The 24,413-nt window shown below is 39.3% G+C and overlaps 1 protein-coding gene across 1 annotated transcript in view; it reads left to right on the forward strand.

Annotated features, from left to right (window-relative positions):
- The first annotated feature begins 5,320 nt into the window (after positions 1–5,320).
- LOC133979256 (transmembrane protein 132D) overlaps positions 5,321–24,413 on the forward strand; it is a 28,437-nt gene continuing 9,344 nt past the window's right edge. The window contains exons 1-4 of the mRNA XM_062417750.1: positions 5,321–5,393; positions 11,118–11,994; positions 19,889–20,026; positions 24,120–24,312. Coding sequence (XP_062273734.1) covers positions 5,321–5,393; positions 11,118–11,994; positions 19,889–20,026; positions 24,120–24,312 — 1,281 coding nt within the window. The remainder of the gene's footprint in view (positions 5,394–11,117; positions 11,995–19,888; positions 20,027–24,119; positions 24,313–24,413) is intronic.

Below are 24,413 nucleotides of genomic sequence, written 5' to 3' on the forward strand. Positions count from 1 at the left end.
GTTGCCGTCTTCTTAACAGTGTGTGCATGTGTACACTCCAGTGTGCGTTGGCTGTGCAAAGGGCTTCAGAGCTTGGTCCTGCCCGCCTTGGTGTGTCTGATTTCTCTGTTGTGGTGGTGGGATTACTCCGGGGATTAGCAGGATACTGGCAGCACCCATCGATGGGACAGAGATGACAGTTCCCATCATGTAGTCTCCCGCTTCAACCCATCACTACTCTCTGGTCTTAAAGCGGCACAAACAGCAGATTACATGAGTACGACAGCAGGGGAAGAAGTCACACATCACACAGTGGAGATTAGGCTGAACAAACTCTTCTTGGGCTGCCTGGGGGTATTCAGCCTAAACATGGAGAGCTGTCTCTCATGGCCCAGTTTGGGCTGGATTAGGAAGCTGTAGACAGCATTTCTCTGTACGACAGATTGGAATAAACAACCGTTGGTACGCTAGTCAAATAAAGAATTTCACTTTTCGTACAAGTTTGTAGTTGCAAGCATCACTATTTCAACTCTTGCTTGTAAGAATGTGAGCAAGACTTTTAATCTCTAGTTGCATGGCTAACACTTCTTGAAATGATCCAAGTGCACACTCTGAACTTCTAGAGGCTGTAAATGATCTATCACAGGCAGTTTATGACCAGAATCACTTGTGTACTCAGTCTTAATAAATGATGTGGCAGAAATTATTGCAGGGTTAACCTGTGTGCCACTAGGACCCTGGGGGAACAATAAAACATCAGGTTCCTTGGTGTATATGAGCCATCTGAGCTTTTGTTTGCTCAGGTCTCTGCTTTGTACCTTTCAAGTTTTACAGACTTGCTATTAATGTTTGGAGAGCAGCTTGTGTAGGAGTGCTGTGGATGCTGTACAGGCATGTAATAGGAAAAAGCCTCCAGTCGCCTCCCTCCTATTAAGGACGCCGAAGCCATTTTCTCTTGTCGTTTAATAGGTAGAAGCTTCCAGCACATATCAAAGATTTGCCTATCACTATTTTATCCACTGAAGAACATAATGGAAAACTGTGCCTTAGTCTTATAAGTAGAGAGCTCATTATTCATTGCAGTTTGAACAATGTACACTCTTTGAAGGTTTATCGTGTGGGAGAGTATAGATAGAGCCTGCTGCAGGTGGGAGCATTCCTAACTGTAATTGCATGTAGCTGACATGGTTTTAAGTAGACTGTGTTTGATCTGTAGCTTTAGTGGGTGTAGTCTTACTTGTCAAGTATCATTCCTTTTCTTATTCTCATTGCAGTTTTATGTGCAGTTTGTCCTTGCGTGAGATCATAGCCACCACCGTGCACCAGCAAAATGCACAAAGCCTTCCACTTCATCAGCACGTCATTATCAAGCACTTTAAGTCTGTATTGCCCCCGTTGGTGAACACAGTTTGTGCTTAAGTCCTGTTTATTCCGGACAATTGCCCACTGAGCAGTAGAAAAGCATCTGGCTTGCATACAAAAAAGTAATGAGTGCTAAAATCAACGTGATACCGGGGTTCTTATGAGTTCATTAAACACCTTCAGCAGATTTGAACAATGAGGCATGTTTGCAGAGGTGTTGATTTAGTCGGTGAGAAATGTTAACACTTGCTAACTCAAAATAACTGTCAAGTCAATTAAGTACAAAAAGTTGAAACTCGCTGTGAACACAACTTTGAGGCCAGTTAGGGCCAAGATAGCTTTAGGATTCATTCAATCCACACCCCACGTCAATTTTTTAACACTCTTAGAGTTAAATTACAAGTTAGTCTTCAATAGGAGATATTTATATTAAGGGGTGTTTAATTCTCTCCATGACACATTCAAATGAGTGGTATTATTTTATAATAAGGCATCCTCACTAAAGCATTTATTGATGTGACTAATGACTTTATTAATGGTCAATAAATAATAATGCTTTATAAGAAATATTGAAAATCCTACTGGACTGTGCTTATCCTCCTCCAGTATGATACTTGTTTCAACTTTTTAGTTCTTTATTTCATCAGTTTGATCACTTCTTTTATGAAAAAGTGGTGCAGGGCATCAGAATCAAAACCCATGTATAAAAAACAAGTCAAAAATGACAGCTGCAGACTTGATGGCTTACTCAAAAGGGAAAAATCATAATCTTTTTATCACTGACTGCAGACATGATTGCAAATTCAAATATGAGGAACTAATGAGAGCATTGAGCATTGTCAACAAGTATAAACACAAGGCACACATGTTATTACTAAACAAAGTGGAACATTTTGTAGTGAATACTAACACACACTGCAGAACATCAAAAACTCATACAGGACCTGCAGAGACAATGACATATACAAGAGCATGCAAATAAGCCCACACTTATACACACATAAATACTCTACCTGCCACTCCATTACATTCAACCTTCAATGGTAAACAATGTTATTGTAAAGATATGTAAATTTTAGTGCACTCTCTTTCTGAGTTTGCAATGAAAATGAGAATGGGGACATTAGAGTATTGCGTGTGGCTAAATGCACCTCAGCAGATGCTACCTCTATCTGTCAAACAGAAGGATGATGTACATTGGAAACACATTCCCTTCCTCATGGCACTCACATCTATCACCAGTTTATGGCCACTCTCCCCACTCTAGCACATCTCTTGCTCTGACATCTATCTATGTCAGCGTACCAACTTGAAAATCCAGGGGCTTGTGTTGTTTCTCTGTCCTTTAAGTGTTCATCGCATATTCTTGACAGGTTTCATCATATGTTTGGTCTGCGTCTGTGAGAGCTATTCTGCATGCTTCTTACAGGGAGTTGCGGGAGGAAGGTCACAAAATATAGGCCTTCTTTTTTTTTTTTTTTCTCAATGCAGCGTAATGTCATGTTAAATGATGGGTGAATGTATGATGCTAGTGACTAGTGATTCACCTTATGTGCTACATCAGGTGACTCAAAAAGCTGTTTTCTTAAAAGAGCAGGCTTGTGATATTTTAATGAAGATTCGTTTGAGAGATTACAACCATTCATGTGTCAATCCCTTAAGTCAAGAATGTCTCATTTACATAGTAGAGAGAAGAAAAAAAAGTGATTCTGCTTACTTTCAGATATTACGGCCTGGTGAATCTCATGAAATATTTGTTCTTGTATGCATGTATTACAAGTATTCACATCCTCTTTGTACACACTCACTCTCAAAATGAGTATGCATGAATGTGCACGCGTGTGTGTGAACACTGACTGATTTATGGCTCTGTGTGCACCGCTACAGCAACTTCAGCACCGGTTCTGGGGGGTAAATCGTCTCAGCCTTGCTTAATACATAGTGTTGTTGGTAGTTTCTCAGTGTGTGAGGAGCAGGTAAATAGGAACGGATCTAAATTATCCTACGGCAGGACTAAAGCATACTGGAGCACACCCAAGACCCAGATGCTGTTGCTGCTGCTGTTTATCACGGTGCTGCAGTGCCAGGGAGGAGCTCAAGTAAGCTGACAGTATGAGCTTGTGGCAACTTCCTTGTGCTTCCTGATGATGTGAGGTTTGGTCTATGTGTTGATATGTTGGTTAATCCTCTTTATTAGTCAATAAAGCCCCATTACATTTACTACTGCAAATCTTCCAGCAAGTAACTCTTATTGGAGTGAAAGGAGTCAATATTTGGCATCTACTATTGAGTTGTGAATATTAATACTGTACTTATTGTGTTTCTGAAAGATGACAGGCATTGCTGTTTTACCCTTTTTCCCCCACGCACGCAGGTATGGACTTTGCACAAGTGTTAGCATCCCTTTCACGCAGCACCTGCGCAGAAAACTATCATGCATGAATTTAAATTCCACTCTTCTGCTCATCAGGATCTCCTGTTAACAAAATGAGCTAAAATGACTTGAAAACCTGAACATTTCTGATGCAACTGGGTGCAAGCAACAATAGTCATTCACCTTTGCTTTACTGACATGTAAACTCCTCTTAACCATCAGAGGGCACTAAAATCCACCTGATGCTCTCAGCCATTCAGAGGCCACTGGGATCTAAATATAACTATAATAAATGTAATGTTTTGACAGCCAACATGCAACATACTAAAATATTGCAGGTTTGCTTATACAAGTTCCACTTTAATCAATCTTTAAATGTTGAATGGATTTTTCTAATGAAGTAAGTGTGATGCAATAATGTCCCAATTAGCCTGTTTTTGAATTTAAATTGTGATAATTACAGTGCATGCTCTCTACCACCCAGGGTATGACAAGGTTGCAATACAGTGATTCTCTGTGCAGAAAAAAAAAATCCATAAATCTTTCATTATTACTGGTGAGGAAAATTATTTTTGGAATGCAGTGTATGTATTTGTCTACTTTTCTCTGACACTGATTTTTAAAAAAAAGGTATTAAAATGAATAAGGAATACTATACAAGCGTCCTTGGGTATGTGAAAGGCGCTATATAAATCACACCTATTATTATTATTATTATTTATTATTATTATATTATATATATTTTTTGAATAGAAAAATTAATAAAGTCATCATCATCAGTTTTAAAAAATGTGTTATAGGTTTAGATTTTTTTTTTTTTTTTTAATTCAAGACTTCATCCTTATGCTTGTTTGTTTGATCCTTCTTTCAGTGATTTATTCCAATAATTCCACACCTCAAAGATACGCAAGAAGATGGAAATTAGGGCTGGCGTCTTTGTATGTCAACATACAGTGAACTCCCACATTAACATATTAAGTGGGGGGTGTCTTTTAGTAGACACTAAAAACGTGATATGAACGTGATTGATAATTTCTCCTGACATCAAACCACCGCAGGGTTAATCCTACAGTACCAGCTGCGTACTGGACGTGGCTTCCTGAGCGGATGAACAGTGACAGATGATGAGTTTAGTGCCCTGAGGATTGCGCACAAGACAGTCAGTGATCTGCTAACAGCCGTTTAACACCACAGATTCCTAGCCGTTTGGCAGACTGGGACACTTCTATCTGGAGGACTTGTTGAGATAATTCCCTTAGAAGGATAATATTGATCGAAACTGAACTCTAAACATCGCGCATTTTTGAGTTCGAGATTCCAACGTCTTCTGACGGTACACAAAGTCTTCAGGGGAGACATCCCCAGGCTCGTTACGCGCAACTTTTACGCACAACCGTGGACCTGCCGATGAACAGATATCGATGCGCTGTTCTGGTCACCTGCAATACGGACTACACTCTAACTTCTACCCCAACAGGTGTGAATATGTTAAGTGTGCGAACTGCAGAAATGGATGAAACGATACGCTCCATACTCTGCTGAAAGAAGAGCAAACAACGGACACTGGGAACTTACCTGGAACAACAAGCCATGCCGGGTGCCAACATGAGCCTTTACTGCCAGATCTGGAGGATCTTACAGATAATATTTGTTACAATTATAGCAGTTCTCACACAAGGTAAGTAGCCTTGGAGTAATTAGTCGGTTGTTTATGATGTATTTGAAATGAGAGACCAGCTTACAGCATGCAAAAGGGCAATGAATTAACCTGAAGCCTCACTGTCACCGTTTGAGTATGCATATAGTGTCTGCAGTGTATTAAATGATACCAGTTGGTAAATAAATGAGCAATTAGAATTAACTATGTTCATTTTTGTGCACATGCTACTGAGGGGAACAGGGTCCTCTCCCAGCAATGCCATGCCAGCAGTAAGACAGCCTTCTCCACAAGACTGAATAATAGATAAATGTCCTCATTTGTGCCACAAACTTACATCTTGCTCCACAGTGATACAGCATCCCAGTGAGCTTAAGATGAGCATATGTGTCTTTCATGCGTCAAAGGGGTGTCACAGCAGCCAGTGGGATATCAAACATTTAGAATGAAATCGGTGAGGATTGAAAGACTTGGTGGGTTTATATTACAACTTGCTTTAATACTCAGTACTTTGCTTTCTCTGGGAAGTATTACTTTCCTGTATATGTCTGTCAGAAAGCTGGGGCACCCCATTTCCACACACACACACACACACACACACACACACACACACACACACACACACACACACACACACACACACACACACACACACACACACACACACACACACACACACACACACACACATGAAAGCAAACAAGAAGCAGGCATCTAAATTCCGAACGTTGATAATGAAAAATGAAAAAAAAAGGAAATCACAAATGCATTTACTGTAAAGCCTATAATTGCCTCATAGACAGCTATTTACAGGGAATGCAGTCTGGCTGATTTATATGGATAAAAAGATATTGAAATTGTGATAAAACAGATTTTTTAAAGCAGCTTTTAGAGTCTCATTGGACATAGCAATCCCTACCAATCACAGCACAAGCTTAAGCTTCTCTGAGTCTCTCTCCCCTCTCACTCTATCTCCTTATCTTCTCCACCCTCTTGCTACCCAGACCCTCGGAGTATTACACGCTATATGATCAGTACTACATCATTCCTGTATGTTTGTATAAAGCATTTCTTAAAGCAGATGGGGATATAATGCTGTCAAGTGAACTTTGACTACACAAGGAGATTTTACTGATAAGAACTCTTGTAGTAACTTTTTTATACTGGAAAGTGGTTATAACCAGGCTTATTTTGCGGCTTGGCAACCCATAATTCACTGTCATGACTCTACAGTACATGGCACAACAATAAATCATTGAAATTGTTTTGATCTCAGAGAATATATACACTGCCAGAGAAAAGTTTTTGAACTATTGTTTCAGCATTGGTGGCTAAATGGCATGCACTGTGCTAATGGTAGCTTACCTTGTGAGTTTTCATTTAATTGGAGCTTCAATATTCCAATAAGGCACCTGTGACAGACAATATTGGATCCAAGTTTTTCTCATTTTGTAGACATCCCGTGATAATTAACCACAGTTTTCAAAGATGCTTTAAATCCACCTTTTGCAACTTTTTCAAAATCATGTGCATACTAACATCTTGTCTTTCCACCTTTGAGAGTTGCTGATTACCTCCCAAAATGACTGTTAAGTGTCTAAGTGTCTCACAAAAGACTCACATCTTTGTATTTAATGACCTATTCATCATCAAACTGTCAGATATAATGGGGCTCTTTACTGTTACTGTCCAATGAAATACTAAAGCTAGATGATTGTAAAGGTCAGCCAGCCATGAGGTAAAAACACAGACAATATCTGCTACAGGTGCCTAATTAGCATTATTAGCACTTGGTCCATTGCCAATGCTTTCTAATTGTGGCACCGACCCATACGCTACATGTGTGATCAACAATGTTTCTATATACATTTATTCAAAAGCATTTAAAAGCATAAAAGAGACCATTTGAGACACAATGATCTCTCAGTGGCTGATTAAAATGCAGACATTCATTGTTGTCTTCTGTGATACTTTTGGGAGTCAACTCAATTCTGCAAGCTGTTTTGCACATATGGTAAAAGTCATTACTGCACATCAGAATTCACAATGGTTACTCAAGCTTTGTGCATTTTAATAGAATAATACAAAGATGGATTGCAATTGAAATATTGCTAAAACAAAAAGACAAGCCGACTGAAAAGAAGTTATCTGACTTGTCTTGTGGAAATAATATAATACAGATCTAGATATAACAGTTGTTTTGTATTACAAGTTGTCATGTTTTTTAATTTTTAATAATTAATCTGTACAATTTAAAGGTATGCTATAAAAAATGTACACAAAAAAACAAAACAAAAAAACAAAAATATTTCTTATTATTTTGCTATCTTCAGGATACTTCTGGGCCTCAGCATTTGGGTAGTGGGTGTGTAGTCCCCAGCCTATAACAGCATGCAGAGTGTGAGGTTGGGGCTCGTAGCATAGCCACCAGGTTACATCACTGTCTCCGTCCCTCTCCTCCGCTCTGCTCTCCGTCTCTCATGGATGTATATAGAGCTGCAGGTCTGTGTGTCTGCTTGACCAAGGGTGTGGCTGAGCTACACACATGCAGAGCAGAGAGACCACAGTGGAGAGGATGAAGCTCTGCATTCGCACCAAATCAAGCAATGCAGCAGGAATTTACAGAGGTGTGCAGAGGAGTAGCCATCTTTATTTGTGTGAATTTACAACAGAACTGCTGTGAAACAATGAGATAATAATGTTTTATTTCTCTGATTCACGGCTTTGTTCTCACCAGTGCCGTTCGATCTCTTCATTCACTCCCTAGCTTGATCAACCACCCTTAGCTCAGGTTGAAGGGGCCAATTTTGGTTGACGTGTTTACAAACACCAACTGACAAATCATGTAAAGTATACCTTTAAGCTCTTAAGTAAACTTCGTTGTTACTTACATATACCGTAAAGCAGAACTATACTTTTCAGAGTTAAGTGCCATGATTGCTCTCCATTTCCATTTTAATACAAGACAGTAAAGCTATGACTGGACTGTATTTGTTTCATACAAGTGGCCAAACTGAAAACACAGCATGACTGAGAAATAATGCACACATCAAAAACTCCATTTCAGAAAGTCACACATGCATTTTGGAAAGGCGATCCCAACCTGAAGTTAATTTTCTGCTATTGTGGTTGCTCGAATGCAGTTTTAGTTTCAAATCGTGTGTAAAAAAAACCAAAAAAAAAAAAACCAACAACTCCTAAATGTAATTTCATACAGGGAGCATTTTAATTTGAAAGTAGAGAGGAATCAACAAAGATTTAATCGACAACACATGTTTTAAGCCTGGCATGAAGGGAATTTCATTTTTCTTCTCTCTCTCTCTCTTAGATAGCATGCACAGAGAAAAAAAAGAATAAAGCAACAATGTCAGGCCCTGAACTTGTTAAGTCTACAGGAGAGCAGTCTTGGAGATGTGGCTTTTAAAGGCGGTTGTAACATCTGCATGGCAACACTGATACTTTCTGACTCAGCCAAGGAGGAAGAGAAGCTCAGGGTCTTCAAAAGAAGTGATTTGAGAGGCTGGAACAGCTGGTGCAGCGGATTTGCTCTCATGTTTATCAGTTGGAGGCAGTACTCTTATCATGATGAGAGGACCACAGAAGTACCGTAGAGTTTTGCTTACATTGGTTACTTGTTAAATATTCATAATATTGGTAAAGAGGGATTCTACTATATTGCTAGCCTGCCAAGCATCAGAAACAAACAAGGGCTGCTACCATATTCACGACACACAAATTTACTGTGTGCTCTATATGACTTATGTAATGGTCTTCTTTGAGCTTCATGAAACAGAAAGCATGTGAAATAATGAGAAGAACACACATGATGCACCAGACTCGATTTTAAAGGGATAGGCTTGCATGTGAAGTACTTTGTTGCCACATTGGCAGTGCACTCACCCTCCTGGAGACAGTGAGCCAGTTTATATTCACTCCAGCTGGAGCTGCTGCCAGCTCTGGTATTAAACAGCACATCTGTCACTGTGGCCACTGGTCGGCTAAGCCATGGCAGCCCCATTCGCAGCTTCAGTCTCTGCCTCATGCAGTTTGTCACCCACACAGTGAACATGACTGACACTCATGTCTGTGAGAGTAAAAGATGCCTTTGTCTTCTTCTAAGGGCTCCTTGGTTGACATGACTCTGACACAGTATAGTTGTTGCTGTGTGAACAGTCAGACCATCATGACAGGCTCTTTGCTGGGCTGTATGAGCGGAGATGAAAAGCAGAAGAGACCTTGATAGATGGACCTGTCAAATGTCAGCAACCATGACCGACATGATGACTGATTTTGACACAGAAAGGCTCCAAACTGTCCTCGTTAGATAAATAATAATTATTAATGAGCGACAGACACTCTATCTGACATCTTTTATCATAATTTCACAAGTGCATCTTACACACCATTGTTTGATATACCATGCAGTGTGATGATGATGTGTTTGAGTTGCTGCTAAATCTGTTTTTCACTATGAAATGCCACATTTAGTATGGCTTCATCCATTTTGTTATAATCTCCAGGGTAAACACCAGTGTTTTTTTGTCCTTAATTCACCAAGGAGGGCAATTAGCCACGAGATAAACTGTGCACACTCAGGTCAGTTGCCATAATCTTTATAATTCTATCAAAATGGATGTTTAATGAGGACACAGCACGGCCGGGTGAACTCTGTCTCTCATTTCAAATGAGGCAAACACTCACCATGAAGCTTTTAAACCAGATCAGAGAATATTTATGCTGTCGGTTTGTTTTTACTCACTTTGGTCGCGTATAAAAAGGTCATTCTCTGCTGTGTGTGATCAGTATTTAACAGTGCAGCCAGTAATCCCTGCAATCATTGTAGTGGTTTACTGTACGACAAGCGACTAATACATAAATGCATATCTTACTGAATAATATGCAGTTTATCAGAGGGATATGTTTCAGTTAGCTCAATATTCTCTTTTTTTACTTCATGTGATGCTGCTCCACTACTCTCCTTTTTTTTTTTTTTTTTTTAAAAAGGAGGATCTACTGGGTATTCACAGCCTACTGACAATCTGAAAAGCCATTTTAATCCCACTTTTTGATGGTTGATTTCAACCTTGTGCCAGATATATCAGATCCCACCTTTCCTCCCTATATAGAAAAAGCAGATCAGCCATGTGAGAGATGAAACTGGGGCAGTGGAGAGGAAATATGGAAATATACAATGACAGGCACTATTTATAAAGGAAATGTCTCATTTTTTAAACCTCTTGACGGCTACAATAGAGTAATTCAGTTTACATGTTATTTTTTAAGTTAATTCTATGATAAATTAAGTAATTATTTAAGTAAGTTATTTTCTCTTTTTGTAACATGAATATTACTAAGCTATGCCACAGAGTTAAAATGTAGCTACATGCAAGCATTTGCTGTTTTTCATTCCTGCTTGCTGGCTCAGAAATGGAAACAATCTTAAGCTTCTCTTGTAGTAATTTACATTATTTCACCTGTGTGCTCTGTTACAGGAATTTTAAGATTTAAGCTTAGAGGCCTTTTAGTGTAATATTTTGATGCCCCATTCAGTTGATCAATTGGCCCCGGCTGACTTTTGTGCTCAGGTGAACACTGCTGGTATTTTTCACAGTATTTTATTCTCAAATGTAGTAGAGAACTGTTCCTTAGCTCTGTTTCTGTTTCAAGTTTATGATAAATTGCTGGCATATATGATACTATGATATGTATGATCTGTAACAAGCGTAATTTTCTGTTTTCTTACAGATCTGAGCAGTAAAGAGCTGACTGACAGTAAGAGCCCAGTGCCTTTCCCTGTCTTCTTGCCGGTCAACTATGAAGTGCGTGATGCTGATTACCTCTTCCTTAAGGAGGCCGGGCAGGATTTCATGAGGAACTCCAGCATGCAGAGTCACACACAGTCCTTTGTTATCTTAAGAGTCAATCGCCAGCCAGTTGTCAGCGCAAGCTATGGCACTATGTCCACAGAGCAGCTCGTGCCTCTTGATCTGGTCCAATCAGTGCGGCTCTTCAATGCTCCGGAGGTCTTCACCTTTAATTGGAAAATCCAGGCCTTTGTGCTGACCCCGCGGGTTTTCTCCTCCAAGCCCAAAGTGCGGGTGATCTTCTATGTAGCAGGGAGAGACTGGGGCAGAGGGGAAGGAGCTGCAGATGAGCTACCGTGTGTGACAGTGTATGCTTTCTGGCAAACGCAGGAGGTGAGGGGTTCTTGTGCACTGGGAGGCGAGAGGGGAACCTGCATGGCTGAGTTGGCTCCTGCGCCTGGCTGGTTTGCTCCTGGTTCAGAGGGCACCAGTAGGGAGAGGCAGGACCCATCTACTGGGAACCCTGTGGAGCTGTATTACCAGGCTCAGCCCAAAGTCAATGGGAAGTGTAATTCTCCGGATGGAAGCCGCTGGGGGAGCTCACAACAGCAGGCTGAATATGTTCCTGTCACTCCCATGCAGAGGATTGGCAGCGTACGTCTCCTTCAGGTGCCCAAAGGAATGGCAACCCTCTCTAGACTCAAGCTTGGCAATGCCATAGTCATTCGGACATCCTCCAAACCACTGAAGAAGACTGACATTGCCACCTTCTACATACTCATGGCCAGCTCTGCCCAGCTGACTAACTTCACTCTCAGGTAAGACTAGTTTCTGTGATGTGACTGGTTACATGGTGGTAACAATATTACCAAGTTGCAAGTGAAATAGTTTCATCACTTCAAAGGGCTCTGTAGTTTTTAAATGAAGTTCAAAATAAAGGACTGAGTAAGAACTCAGTATGGGGAATTGATTATTTTGTTTTAGATATATAGTATATCATTTAGAAGGGAATGCAAAGGAGAATTGCTGGAAACGGGGCTTGAAATGACATTCTCCAGGCAGCATATTACAGGAAATAATTTGAGCAATGTAGAATAGAGAGGTTTAATGTATCTATGATATGAGTGTATCTATCAATATGTTTAGACAAAACAGAGTCATAGCTTAGTATAGCACTAAAAGATAGGTTTTGCCTAGTGTACCCATTCCTTTCGGCCATTTTCATGGTTATGGCCATGATATGAGGTTTACAACATAAAGATGCATCAAGCAGAACAGCAGATTTTAAACCAGGAGTTCGGTTTTTTATGTTAAGTGACAGTTTGGTGGACTTAAACCAAATAGACAGCTTAATATGTTATTCATTTAAAACCTTAATAATGGTGTCAGGATTTTTATGTGAATAGAAGACATTTGTGTCAATTGAGCCTTGTGGTACGCCACAGAGTATGGCAAAAAAAAAAAGAGAATTGGTTCCATCATAGGATACAAACTGCTGTCTATCTTTATGGTAAATGGAACACCAGAGCCATGTATTGTGTTTTACTCCTAGATGTAAAAGTGAAGAGGAATATGGTGATCGACTGTATCAAATGGCGTCTGATACAGCGTTTTCCTTTTTTTATCTCCAGCTTTGTATGTTTTATTAATTAGATGTACACCATATATGCTGAATGTCTCTTTCTAAATCCTTACTGAGGAGCATATATGATATTGTACTTATACAATTAAATGGTTAGAGACAGAGAAGGTATTTTTTGTACAGTCTATGTTTAATATTGAAGGATTTCATGATGGTTGAAGTTATTCACGTTTCGGTCAGTTTATGATGGGGTTTTGGGAGACACCAAAAGGGAAAGCACAGATCATAGGCCTAAGAGATACAAACAAAGTAACAGTTGGACATACAGACTGAAGGATATATATATGTATACATGTATACATGTATATATATATATATATATATATATATATATATAATATGGATATTTATATCACCCAGTAAAGAGCAGTTTTTCCCTCCTTAGAAATAATATCAAGAACATTTGCTTAATCAGCACTGAGCTGGGTGGTCTTTAGATATATGCAATAATGGTCTGGCAGGTTTCAACAACCTCAGCCCCACCAGTCTGTAGTCTATTAAAAATAATTTCCTTGTTCCCATGCCTGTTTCATTGTTGGAATGAGGTCTGCTCTCTTCTTCCTGAGTAATTCAGATAGGTCCTCATTTACATAGACGAGCTTTCACCTTGGCAGGTATGAGTTCTTTCACTTTGTACCGTAAGAATTTCACTACAATTGGTCTTGCTTTTCCAGAGTTCTATTTCACATTTCCAGTGTGGTGGGCTCTTTCAGTTTCAGAACACTTTGGATAAATGTTCAGTTTGTAGTTCAAAAACTCTCTGACCTTCTGTTCCAGTTATTTTCTTAATAACCAATTTTGTCTGTGTTTGTAGAGTTCATACACTGAGAGGCTATAACATAAAAATATATAACTCACATCTTCACTACGCGATGCTACAAGCTGGTCGCAAGTTTAGAAAGATTAAAATGTCACAATATTAAATGACCTGTCTCTCTCCTTGGAAAAGATCGACTCTCTCTTCAACACAATAGCTAACCATCAGTTAGTATACTGACAGGTTTGTCAGTATACTAAGGAGAGGACATGATAAATATGAAGGCACTGAAAACAAGTATAATATTATATTGAATTGTGATGAAAACTCGGACATTTGGTGGTGAATTTTGAAAACTGGGACATTTTAGTGTTTTACATATATTTGTCAAGACTTGAGACATCCAGCTTAAAACAAGAACAATCCTAGACAATCCAGGATGTCGGGTTATCGTACATTGGTCTTAAAGCAATACAGTTATCTTTCTGGAGGTATTCATGACATCTTTAATAATGGAGACTAATTTTATGCAACGTTTTTAAAGAGGACATATTATGCATATCTCCAGGTCTATATTTTTCATTCTGGGGCTCACCTGAAATATATTTGCATGATTCACAGTTTTAAAAAAACTCATTTATCTTATACTGGCCCTTTATGCAGCTCTTCAGTTAACCCTGGCTTTTGATTTGAAAAACATTAACATAAACATTTAAGATCTGACATTATAACAGTATAACAATGACAGAAAATCACAAAAAGCATGTTGTGTCTCCTTATGTATATAAATATTTTCTTAAAATTAGTGCCTCAGCCATGTAATGCAAACTGATTGGTTTTCATGGTTATTCACAGCATAACACCTTTTGTTATCACCATCCAGACAGATATCAAAATCACATTTCAGCATTGCTACAATTATCAATTGTTAAGGTTATCTGTCAGAACAGACAAGTAAAGATTTATGCTAACTTGATTAGATACTTTCCCCCCCTACTATTATTCAAGACACTATCTGCTTTACCCCAAGCTGGTAAATAATGGTCTGTTGGGAGGTGTGACATCAGTTGTTCATTTGGTTTGTTTGTACATTTGGATCATGAGTAAAGCATGTTATCCTTCTTACATGTGTGGTTTGGTTTCACATTGTGTGTAAGCTATGGTCTGTGTCAATCGTAACGTTGGGTGATGTCTGGTAGGTGACCTGACATAAGAACAGGTTTAACAACAAAGTCCTCGAAGGCAGCAATCCAAAAGTGTGCTGGTTTCTGAACATTAGTTACAGGTAGATTGAGAAACATTGTGGTGCACAATCGATACTTCCTGAAAAATAAATCATTTCTGAGTTACTTGTCTTGACGTGTGCTCATGCATGCTCCAGTGGAAGTGAGCAGGTGAGGAGACAGTCAAGAAGGGAGTCATGGATTATTTATTCCTCTTTCACCTGTGCCTGCATTCATTCACTTAGACAGTCACTTAGTCAGATCAATTGTGAATGCTGGAATAAGTAAATATTGATTGAGCGGACAGCTGTGCATGGATGAACTCCCCTTCAGGTTTCAGAGTTGAGTCTGCAGTAGGTTTTTTATAAATGTTCTCTCGGGTTTGCTGTTATTTTCTGGTGTGCTAAAAAAAAAAGAAGAAAAAACCTCAATGAAAAATGGTTGGTCTGGTTTGGACATGTAATTGTGCTATATCTGTAGCTGTGCATTCATGTATGTTATAGTGGTAGGCCTTGTATTTGAATTAATTAGCTGGTTTCTTTTTCTTTCTGTCTTTAGAGTTTTTCTGAAGCAATTAAGCCAAAAGAGAAGTCCTGATTTCCCCTCTTCATCCTGTCACTTTTAATCATTGCTGCTTTAATTGCTTGACTCAGTCCTCATTCTGAACAAAAAGCAGATAGCTATGTCCTCTCCTCTCCTCTCCTCTCCTCTCCTCTCCCCTCCTCTCCTCTCCTCTCCTCTCCTCTCCTCTCCTCTCCTCTCCTCTCCTCTCCTCTCCTCTCCTCTCCTCTCCTCTCCTCTCCTCTCCTCTCCTCTCCTCTCCTCTCCTCTCCTCTCCTCTCAGCTGCTGTCACTTGGGTTGAAGATTGACAACCTTGTTGGGAAGCTTTGTAGTAATTAAACTCATGTGAGGGGCAGTTATGTCTACATAATATATACTGAAAGACTCTTAAATTCATTTTTTTACATCCAATAAACATGACGTAATACACTCTCTGTTCCTTTAACTTACAGAGGAGTATCACAGTGCTACCCTCCCCCAACTTATCAGCACATTAACAAGCCCTGTGCATCCAGTCCTCAACAGCTGTCTGTGTGCTTTATCACTGTCTGAATGTCCCATTAAGCTTTGCTTAATACTCTCTCATCAGCATGATAAACCTGTTATTGATGTCTACGGTTGGAGTCAAGGGACATTCAAATTTGAGGTTGATTGAGAAAAAGACAAGCCACACCTGTCCGTTCCAGCAAAATGAACTTATCATTCTCACTGAGAGTTTGATAAAGGTCATAGTCAAAATATTGTACCTCCATTATCACACTACACACGTGAAGGGCAATTAGATGATCCCTTTAGTGTTTGCTCAGTAAGTTGAGCATGAAGTATGAATTTTTCATTTTGTTTTCTTCTTAGTATCTATAACAAGTCAGCAATGACACATCATAGTTTTTTGTTCTATGGGTTGTAGTTAAAGTAAAGACAATGTTGTGACAATAAATACACTTCTGTACCAGCAGGACACTGTGTCAGTGAGCTCCTTAACCAGGGAGCGTAATCATTCATCTGTGTGTCAAATATGACTTTAACATTCATTTTTAGTGCTGTGGTGCCTGCCATCTGGCAGGAGTGTTGGCATGAACGTCTCCCCAACTCCCTAAACTGCTCCATAAGTACGATAAGCACGTTGCTGATGGCTGGCCATCAGACTGGCTAAACGGTGGACATTTGCCTGCATAATTAACGATTGCATCTGTTTCCGATTGCACTAGGGTTCACCAGTGGCACATGTGGCCCTGCAGTGATGCATTCACAAAGCCAAAGATGGGAACACAAATTATATCAGGGAAGTAATTACAAACCCTATGTAGCATCTTGATATCAGGCTTGGTGATGAAATGCATCTGGGCCAGGCTTGTCTAGCTCACACAGAGAAGACAATCTATCTTGCTGGTCTTTGATCAGTCCGAGTCTCAGTTTCATTTGGTTGCGTATTTGCTTCTTTGTATTGTCTCATTGTTAATGCTCTCTTTTGTTGGCCATGGCTCTGTGATCTTTTAAATGTGTTAAAACAAAACTGCATTCCACAAATAAATAAAGGAAGGGAAGGCCAAGGGCCAAGGGCTGCTTTGAGTGTATTTGACAGAGTGAGTGTGTACCTCTTTGTGTGCTAGTTCCCAAGTGTGCATATGTAGTATTTTTACGTGTGTAAGTGAATGTAAAAGGTGAAACAATAGTGCCACTCATGCCTTGCCTGGTCAGAAGTGAGATGGATGGCAGGTGCAGGACCTGAGAGCTGCTTTTCTCACACACTATCAGCCTCAGTCTCCACAGCCATCCATCTTCCCTGCCCCGGTGCGTCCCAATGCCCACTGCCTCCTCAGGGGCTGCTAACCAGAGCCATGGACACTGGTTCCTGCTCCCAACCACTAAGAAAAACCTCTTCTAGTCGCAGGGGCTTTTTTTTGTGCAGAGGGAGAGAAAAGAGGAAGAGAAGGGCTTCAGATAAGTCTTCTTGTTATTGTCACTTTTTATTAGTTAAACCCTGCTCCTCTCAGCTCAATACACAGAGGTATTTCATCACAGCAGGGCATGTTGTTCAGCCATTACTAGATTAACAGTCCTCCTAGGTTTTCTCATTAATACACTGAGCGTGCCATCCTACCTCATTGATTATGCTGGATTAAAGTTTTCCCCATTGGAAGCAAATTATCACGATGCGCTTATTATTCTCTAGTGTCAGCATCTGTAGTGCAATTAATACATAAAAATAGGAGATTGAATGTTAGTTAAAGTTGGTCAATATCATTTAAATTACTATTTTTAAAATAAATGTTGCATGTGCAATGTGTAATGTATTACATATCAATGGTGTTTTATAAAACACTTAAAAGGAGAAGGTGGAGAAAAGGGACATTTTGAATTTTGAGCATTGGTTAAAATGTAATGGTTTAAAACAATATGTTTGCAGGCCTGAAAAGCACCAATGAACTACTACCTGCATTTTGGAAATTGCAATAGGAACAATCATTAAGTATTTTGAATATTTTTCTTTGTTGGACAGTGTCACTTAAATGTAAACAGCTGATTTGCTGAATAGTTATACAACTAAAAATAATCTGCCATATTTAATTTTATTGTGTTGCTGTTATCAGAGGTTACAAGTGTCAGCCACTTTCCTCCTGGTTATCACGTCAACTTTCATCCTAATCACATACCTGTAGCTATCCCTCATGAATTTTTTTTTCTGCTCATTTAACCCAGACTGAGTATTTCTCCCCTGCATTGTTTACACTGTTGCCTCCTGGGAACCTGCTGCTTGATAACGATGGACTGGCTACCTCTTTCTGCTCTGTACTGTCACTCACTCTAATGCACAGTACACAGAGAAGCTAGTCACCTTCATTTACTATACTAACACACAGAATCCACAAAACACCTCCAGCATTTTACTTAAGTCTATGTGTGACTAAAACGGTGGTATTCGACTATGTACAATCACGACAAAAACACTTGGCTCCAGATGAGTTCACCTTTTAGCCCTCCCTGGCTGAACTTGTGTTAATCAGATAAACCAGCAGCTGCTGTGGTGAGCAGCTGGGGTGGAAACCTGCTGCTTCCCCCCAGATCACCAGGCCACAAGATTTAAACCACTATTGAAGAAGACACTGCTCATTCCTTTTTAATCGTCACCTTTAACCTGTGAGCCGTTCATCTGTTTGAACTTTTCACAGTGTCAGAAATGCTGCCAGAGGAGCCAAATCCATTCATCCTGCAAAAGAAAAAGGGAGACCTTTCTATCTAGCGCTCCAGCAGTTAAGGCAGAAGGTCATTTCAAACAGTGTGGCTACACAGCAGAAACTTCCATGCCGAGATTAGTAGCCACTTGAGATCTCCCTTACCCACAGTAAAGCTGAATGTGCAGATGTTTTCACAAAGAAAGAGTTTACCAATGCAGTTGTGAATGTGCACATAAACATACCACAAAACAATTAAGAGGTTATCTTAAATATTTCAATTAGTAGATAATGCATGTTGTGAGTCTGTTTTGCTTCTTTGTGCTGAGCAGGGAGCAATGTCTCCTCTCCTTTTGCTTGACTTTCTCAAGTCCAAACCCCCCAATCCGAAGCAGGAGGGGAGCTCAGCATCAGATTGCTGTTGCTCCTATCATAGATTATACCTCCTCAGAGACTCGTAATGCGCTCAACACTTTGTGTTTATCTCAAAGATGCAGAGATAAACCACACCGCTTTGCATGCAGATGAAAACCAAAGATTTACATGAGGATATTTTCTCAACTATTTGAGGCAACTTGTCTGAACTGTTACTGGGTCTCCAGGGACCCTTCTCAGAGCTTTGAGTATATGAAATAAAGCAATACTTGTTGAGCGTGTTTAGTATAGTTAGAGTACAGTGCGTGCATCCTTCTCCTGGCCTTACTTGATCGCAATTCTTGTAGAAGAAAATCTTATTAACATTTGACCTACAGCAAGCTGCTTATGCTCGGAAAGTCCACTGAGAGGGTCTACATGTTCAGCTGCATAATGCACATAATTTACAAATTAGAGGCCAAGAAAACGAATGATTCATTAGCGCAGTTGAGATAATGTGCACAAATAAGATGATTAGGAAGATCAATGTTTTTTTCCTGTTTCAAATGCTGCTTTCAAAAGCTGTTGGGAATTGTAGTACATAACACCTTTTCTAAATGTTCTTCCTCCACTTTTTGTTTTTATTTGTTATACAAAGGATTTTAACTTAATTATTGTTTTATGCATACTATCAAATATATGAGACTGTCTTTTTGTTGGAAATCCTGAACTTATGGTAATAACCTTAAAAGGTAGTTTGAATTAACAAAGGGAACTGAATTTCCTGACACTGTTAAAAATCTGTAACTTAATGTATCACAGACAAATTCAAAAAGACATGAAAAAGGGTTAAATAAAAATATGTGTGGTTATTGTCTACATTTCATACCATTTAAATTTAGGAAAAATAACCATTTATTGCCCTCAATTCCATTGCTTGTTAATATGGTACATTTTACATTTACCACATACTTGACCTTTTCGTTTCTGATTTTTCACAGAGCGACAGTAAAGAAAGGTGTGACCTTTCGAACAGCGACACCCAGTAACTCTTTACTGTGGGACATCACTCTGGATATGGGTGCAGATGGAGCCATTGCTGTTATTTGTCAGAGGAAGGCTCCTATACCTGGAAAAAGGCAAGTCTGTTCTCTACTCATTATGTTCTACCACTGTGTTCACACTATGTGTGTCTTTAATGGCTTAAATTGCTATTGTGTGAATAGGCAGAAAGCACTCCTGCAGTCTAAAGGGATTTTTTCATGTACTGTTGGATGCAAGTGTATCTAGCTGTTAAAAGTGGCCTTCTTGTAATGTATATCCTGCAAAGCATATCAGTATTTGTCTCTGCACCTGTGGAGTATAAGACAAACCACCTGCACTGTGCAAGTCTGACAAGGGCTTACTGCAGAAGCACACTGTGCTGTGTCCTGGGAGGACATCTCTTATACTCTCTAAGCACGGGCTGCCGGCAGATGCACCTGTAAAGCTGCTTCTTGTAAACAGCTAGTCTAGTGCTTTTTCTCCTTTATTGCCCACTTCCCCTTTGTGCTTTAATCACTTCCAAACAATTACCAGATGTGCATGTTTATACATTTCTAGCATACAGTGAAACATATTTTAACCTATGACATCATAGCTTCAATCAATGCAAGGGGTTATACCAAACTGCAAAATACAGCTATTTCAAAACCTTACACTTATTAGAAGATGACTACAGGTTGTCCAAACTCAAGCCATTGGGTCTCTAAGACAAACTTAACCTCTTTAAAAGGCCGTTACACCCTTTCCCCAACAAGCAGCTTATCTCAGACCTTTCAAGTTCAATTGAGTGCAGCTTTATTTCATTGAACCGAGACGAGTTGAGTTCAATGTTTAGCTACATGCAAGTGGCCCTTGTCACCAGAGATTACAGGACACCTTTTTTTTGTGTGAAAAAGAGGGCACTGGGTTCATGCTATCTCTTTTAAAGCCTTCTCTTTCTTGCTTTTACCATGCTGCCAAAACACTGGCCTGTCTATAATTTAAATCTCCAGACAGACTGGGAAACCGTAATGTGCACTTCCAAGGTGTAAATGGAAAATTGAGCTTGTTGGTTCCTTGGAGGAGAAAATGGTTTCTTTTGGTTAAGTTAAGCACCTGTTTTAGTTGTTGCATTGTACATACTGTGTAAAATGTGATATAAGTAATCTAGAAATGTGAGTTCATTGTTGTGGCTGGCTATCCAAACATCTTGAATGCAATCTACATTCAGGAGAAAACATATCTGTTGTTTTTGTGCACTTTCTTTTATTAATTTTTGCTGTTGAAGCTTTCCAGTGCTCAAACAGTAAGATTAATTCTGCCTCTAGAGCAGCTCCAAGAAATGCTTGTAAAACTAAAGCTCTAATCTGTGTATGAATGGTTGGCATTGCTGAAGAAGAGCAAGTGTACGCAGCCAGCTCTCATAGGATGAATAATAAAGAAAAAAATAGTACTATAAGTAGAAAAAGAATAATGTGTTACAATAAGGGATGTAATTGTATTCATTATATTATATTATAACAGTCAACTGGCTCTACAGCAATTAATTTAAACTCCCTGTGGCTAAACATGCAGGATTGTCTAACACTGACTCTCAGAGGTCATACAACAATAGGCCCAACTTGCTTTAAATGGAGACAGAACACAGACCTTATCTGTTCGTGTTACTATTGGTTTGACCTCATTAAGTTGTTTTCCTCATTTGGCATGGATTATGACCTTGTTTATCACAATTTCTTTATGGGTTAACATATTATTTTCACTAATTTTGACTAATTCTCTCTAAAATGTCATGAAACTAACAGAACCCCTGCTGAGACTGTCTACTGTCACACCATAGTGGGAATTTCTTTGACTTTTTGTCTTCCTGGTTTTAGTGAGTGCTAAAAGAATGTGCTGTATCTGTACATTAAAGTCTTTTTTTATCCTATGTCACAGTATAAAGGCTTGGTTTGGATCTTAAGCATTGCTATTCACAGACAGGCTGCCGGCCATTACCAAGTTGTTGTGGTGGCAGTATTCTACTGCAAGCTTCACAGGAATGACAGAGGGCGTAAATAGCACAACAGCATCCCCAATCTTATGGATATCTGTGTTAATGCATACTTAAGGGGATATAAGCATGCTTATGTGAGTCAAACATATCTTGTTTTGATACTTGACCAAAATGACATTATCTTTTAATCTCAGGTCTCTGTGCAATATGTTCAGATTATTCAATTACACTAAATCCATGTCTTCCCCTTGATAAGAGCAAATATTATGGTGCATTGAGTGAGAAGGGGATACAGAGCAGGACTTTTGTCTGCTTTGTTGTCGAGTTTGGAACTTAATGGAGGATTAACTAAATATGATTTGCAGTTTCTCCAGTTGTTGTTGCTTTAATGCAGAAAGGCGGCTGGTATGTATCCCTTTAGAGGTCATTTTCATGCAGTAAGCAGGACTTACAGTCTGTCTGCACAGCTCTGACACAGATATTTATAACATACACACAGATGCAATGGGTCTGATAACACCCACATGTGTATGTGCATGCTTATTGTGTTTTTGTCCACCAATATATCTTTTCTGTAATTCAATGCAACGCCAAGAAATAACACCCAGGATACTAACACTTCGGCCATGGGAGAAAATTGAATCCATAGCTGGGACACTCTGTTCTGGCATCGCTGAGGTCATTATAAATTACAAAGGCTTATACTTTGTTGTACAGGGTGCTGTTGCCCTCACACTACCTTTTATGCTGTTCACATTTTACAGTATGCTAGCAACTTCAGGCCAGAATAGTGGAATACAGCTCAGTTTTGCTTTGGTTTAGTTTGTGAAAATGCCTGGAGATGTAAAGCCCTCTTCAAAGTTAAAAAAAGGGGGATTGGGTCTTGTCGCAACTACTGGGATCACATTCCTCTCCAACAGCATCTTCACATTTTCTATCCACAGGGCCAACATCAAACTATCTCACAATGAATTATCAGTTGGATATCTCCTCAGCTACTTTCTGCTTTTCTTTCAATAACCACAATAATTTCCCAAATATGAGATAAAAGATGCAGATTTTAAAGTCTGATCTTGTACATTAAAGCGATTCAATATTTTCAAGCTTCACTTTAAATATTGTATGGCGACAATACATAATGTAATTCTAAGACTGAGGCTATCTGTCTTGTTTTGTTCTAGTATTATGAATATGATTTTTAAAAAATGCATGTTTTTCCTTTTAACAATTAAAAGAAAAAAGGCTAAGGCTGTAGGATGAGGACTAACTGACTTGTTTGGTAAATGTAATGCAGTCTTAGCTAATGTCGGAGTTGATGAAGTGCAAACTTCTCCAAATCCAGTAAATATCAGAACAGAGCCACTTATGTTACCCTAAACTCACAAATGAATATAGTTGTGCTCCTTAACCTTAGCGCTAATGGTTGCTTATTGTAAGTATCCGAGTTAGCTTGACATGCTAAGGATCCCAATTTACACTAGAGCAGAACACGCTGTTAAAACAACTCTTTCACTTTTGTTCTTGTGTTTTTGGTTTGGAAAAGCTTCAGCATGTGGTGAAATTCAAAGCTTGTCAGTTTGAGTGTCTAGCTGTTGCTAAGCTGGACAATTGCTGGTTGCGTAAGGCTGAGGTTTAGCAAACAGAGAAGATGAGCCCAAGGGAAAGCAGACGACATGTTTTTTTCTTAAACGCTAATTTATTATCTGCAATTTGTTTCAACGTCAGACTCCAACTAAGACACAATAAAAGAAAAACCCATGTTTTGCAGTTTCCTTTGTGCATAACTCCCTGTGGATTTGGGCCTACATTGACTTGAGAGCACTGAGCCACAGGTTGAAAGTGCAGGATGCACTGCTGTATAATCATTGCACCTTCATTCAGACATGATTATCTCCACAGGAGCTTTGAGTAACCTGTGGAGAAGGAATTAGACACCAATGGTGAAATAAGCAACTGTGATGGAGATATTTTGTCTTTCTGCTGCTAATTTACACAATTAAACTATAAGAATAAAATCCTTCCAAAATAGTATACACGCTAAAAGCATCAAATGAAAGAAAGAAACATAATATGACATTAGAAAGCTGCAGTAAAATTACATTTTCAGTATGAAGTTATGATGTATTGCTGGTACACTGTGGAGCATTTTCAATAAAGCCCATTCCTCTATTGTATGCATGTCTACCTAAGCCAATTATTTGCTTCTCATCCAGGCTTGAAAGCAGTCTGCTGGAGGTGCTTCAGATGGATTTTGAGGTTGAAGAGCTGAGCAGTCCTCTCGACAGTCAGGTGATCATATGGAGGCTCGAGCTCCCGTCCACATCCAAAAATGTTGCAAAGACTGAGGGAGCCATGAGGATCTATACCACTCAGAGAGACTTTGTTGGCTTGGCTCCTCTTGTGATGGTGAGTCGACCGATAGCTTACACGTCACACCTAATCATTATTAAAACCAGCATCAATGTTCCAATAATGTCAACATTGCATCCGTTGAGCGTTTGTGCATT

Source organism: Scomber scombrus, chromosome 4 (genome assembly GCF_963691925.1).
Source record: "Scomber scombrus chromosome 4, fScoSco1.1, whole genome shotgun sequence".
Taxonomy (NCBI): domain Eukaryota; kingdom Metazoa; phylum Chordata; class Actinopteri; order Scombriformes; family Scombridae; genus Scomber; species Scomber scombrus.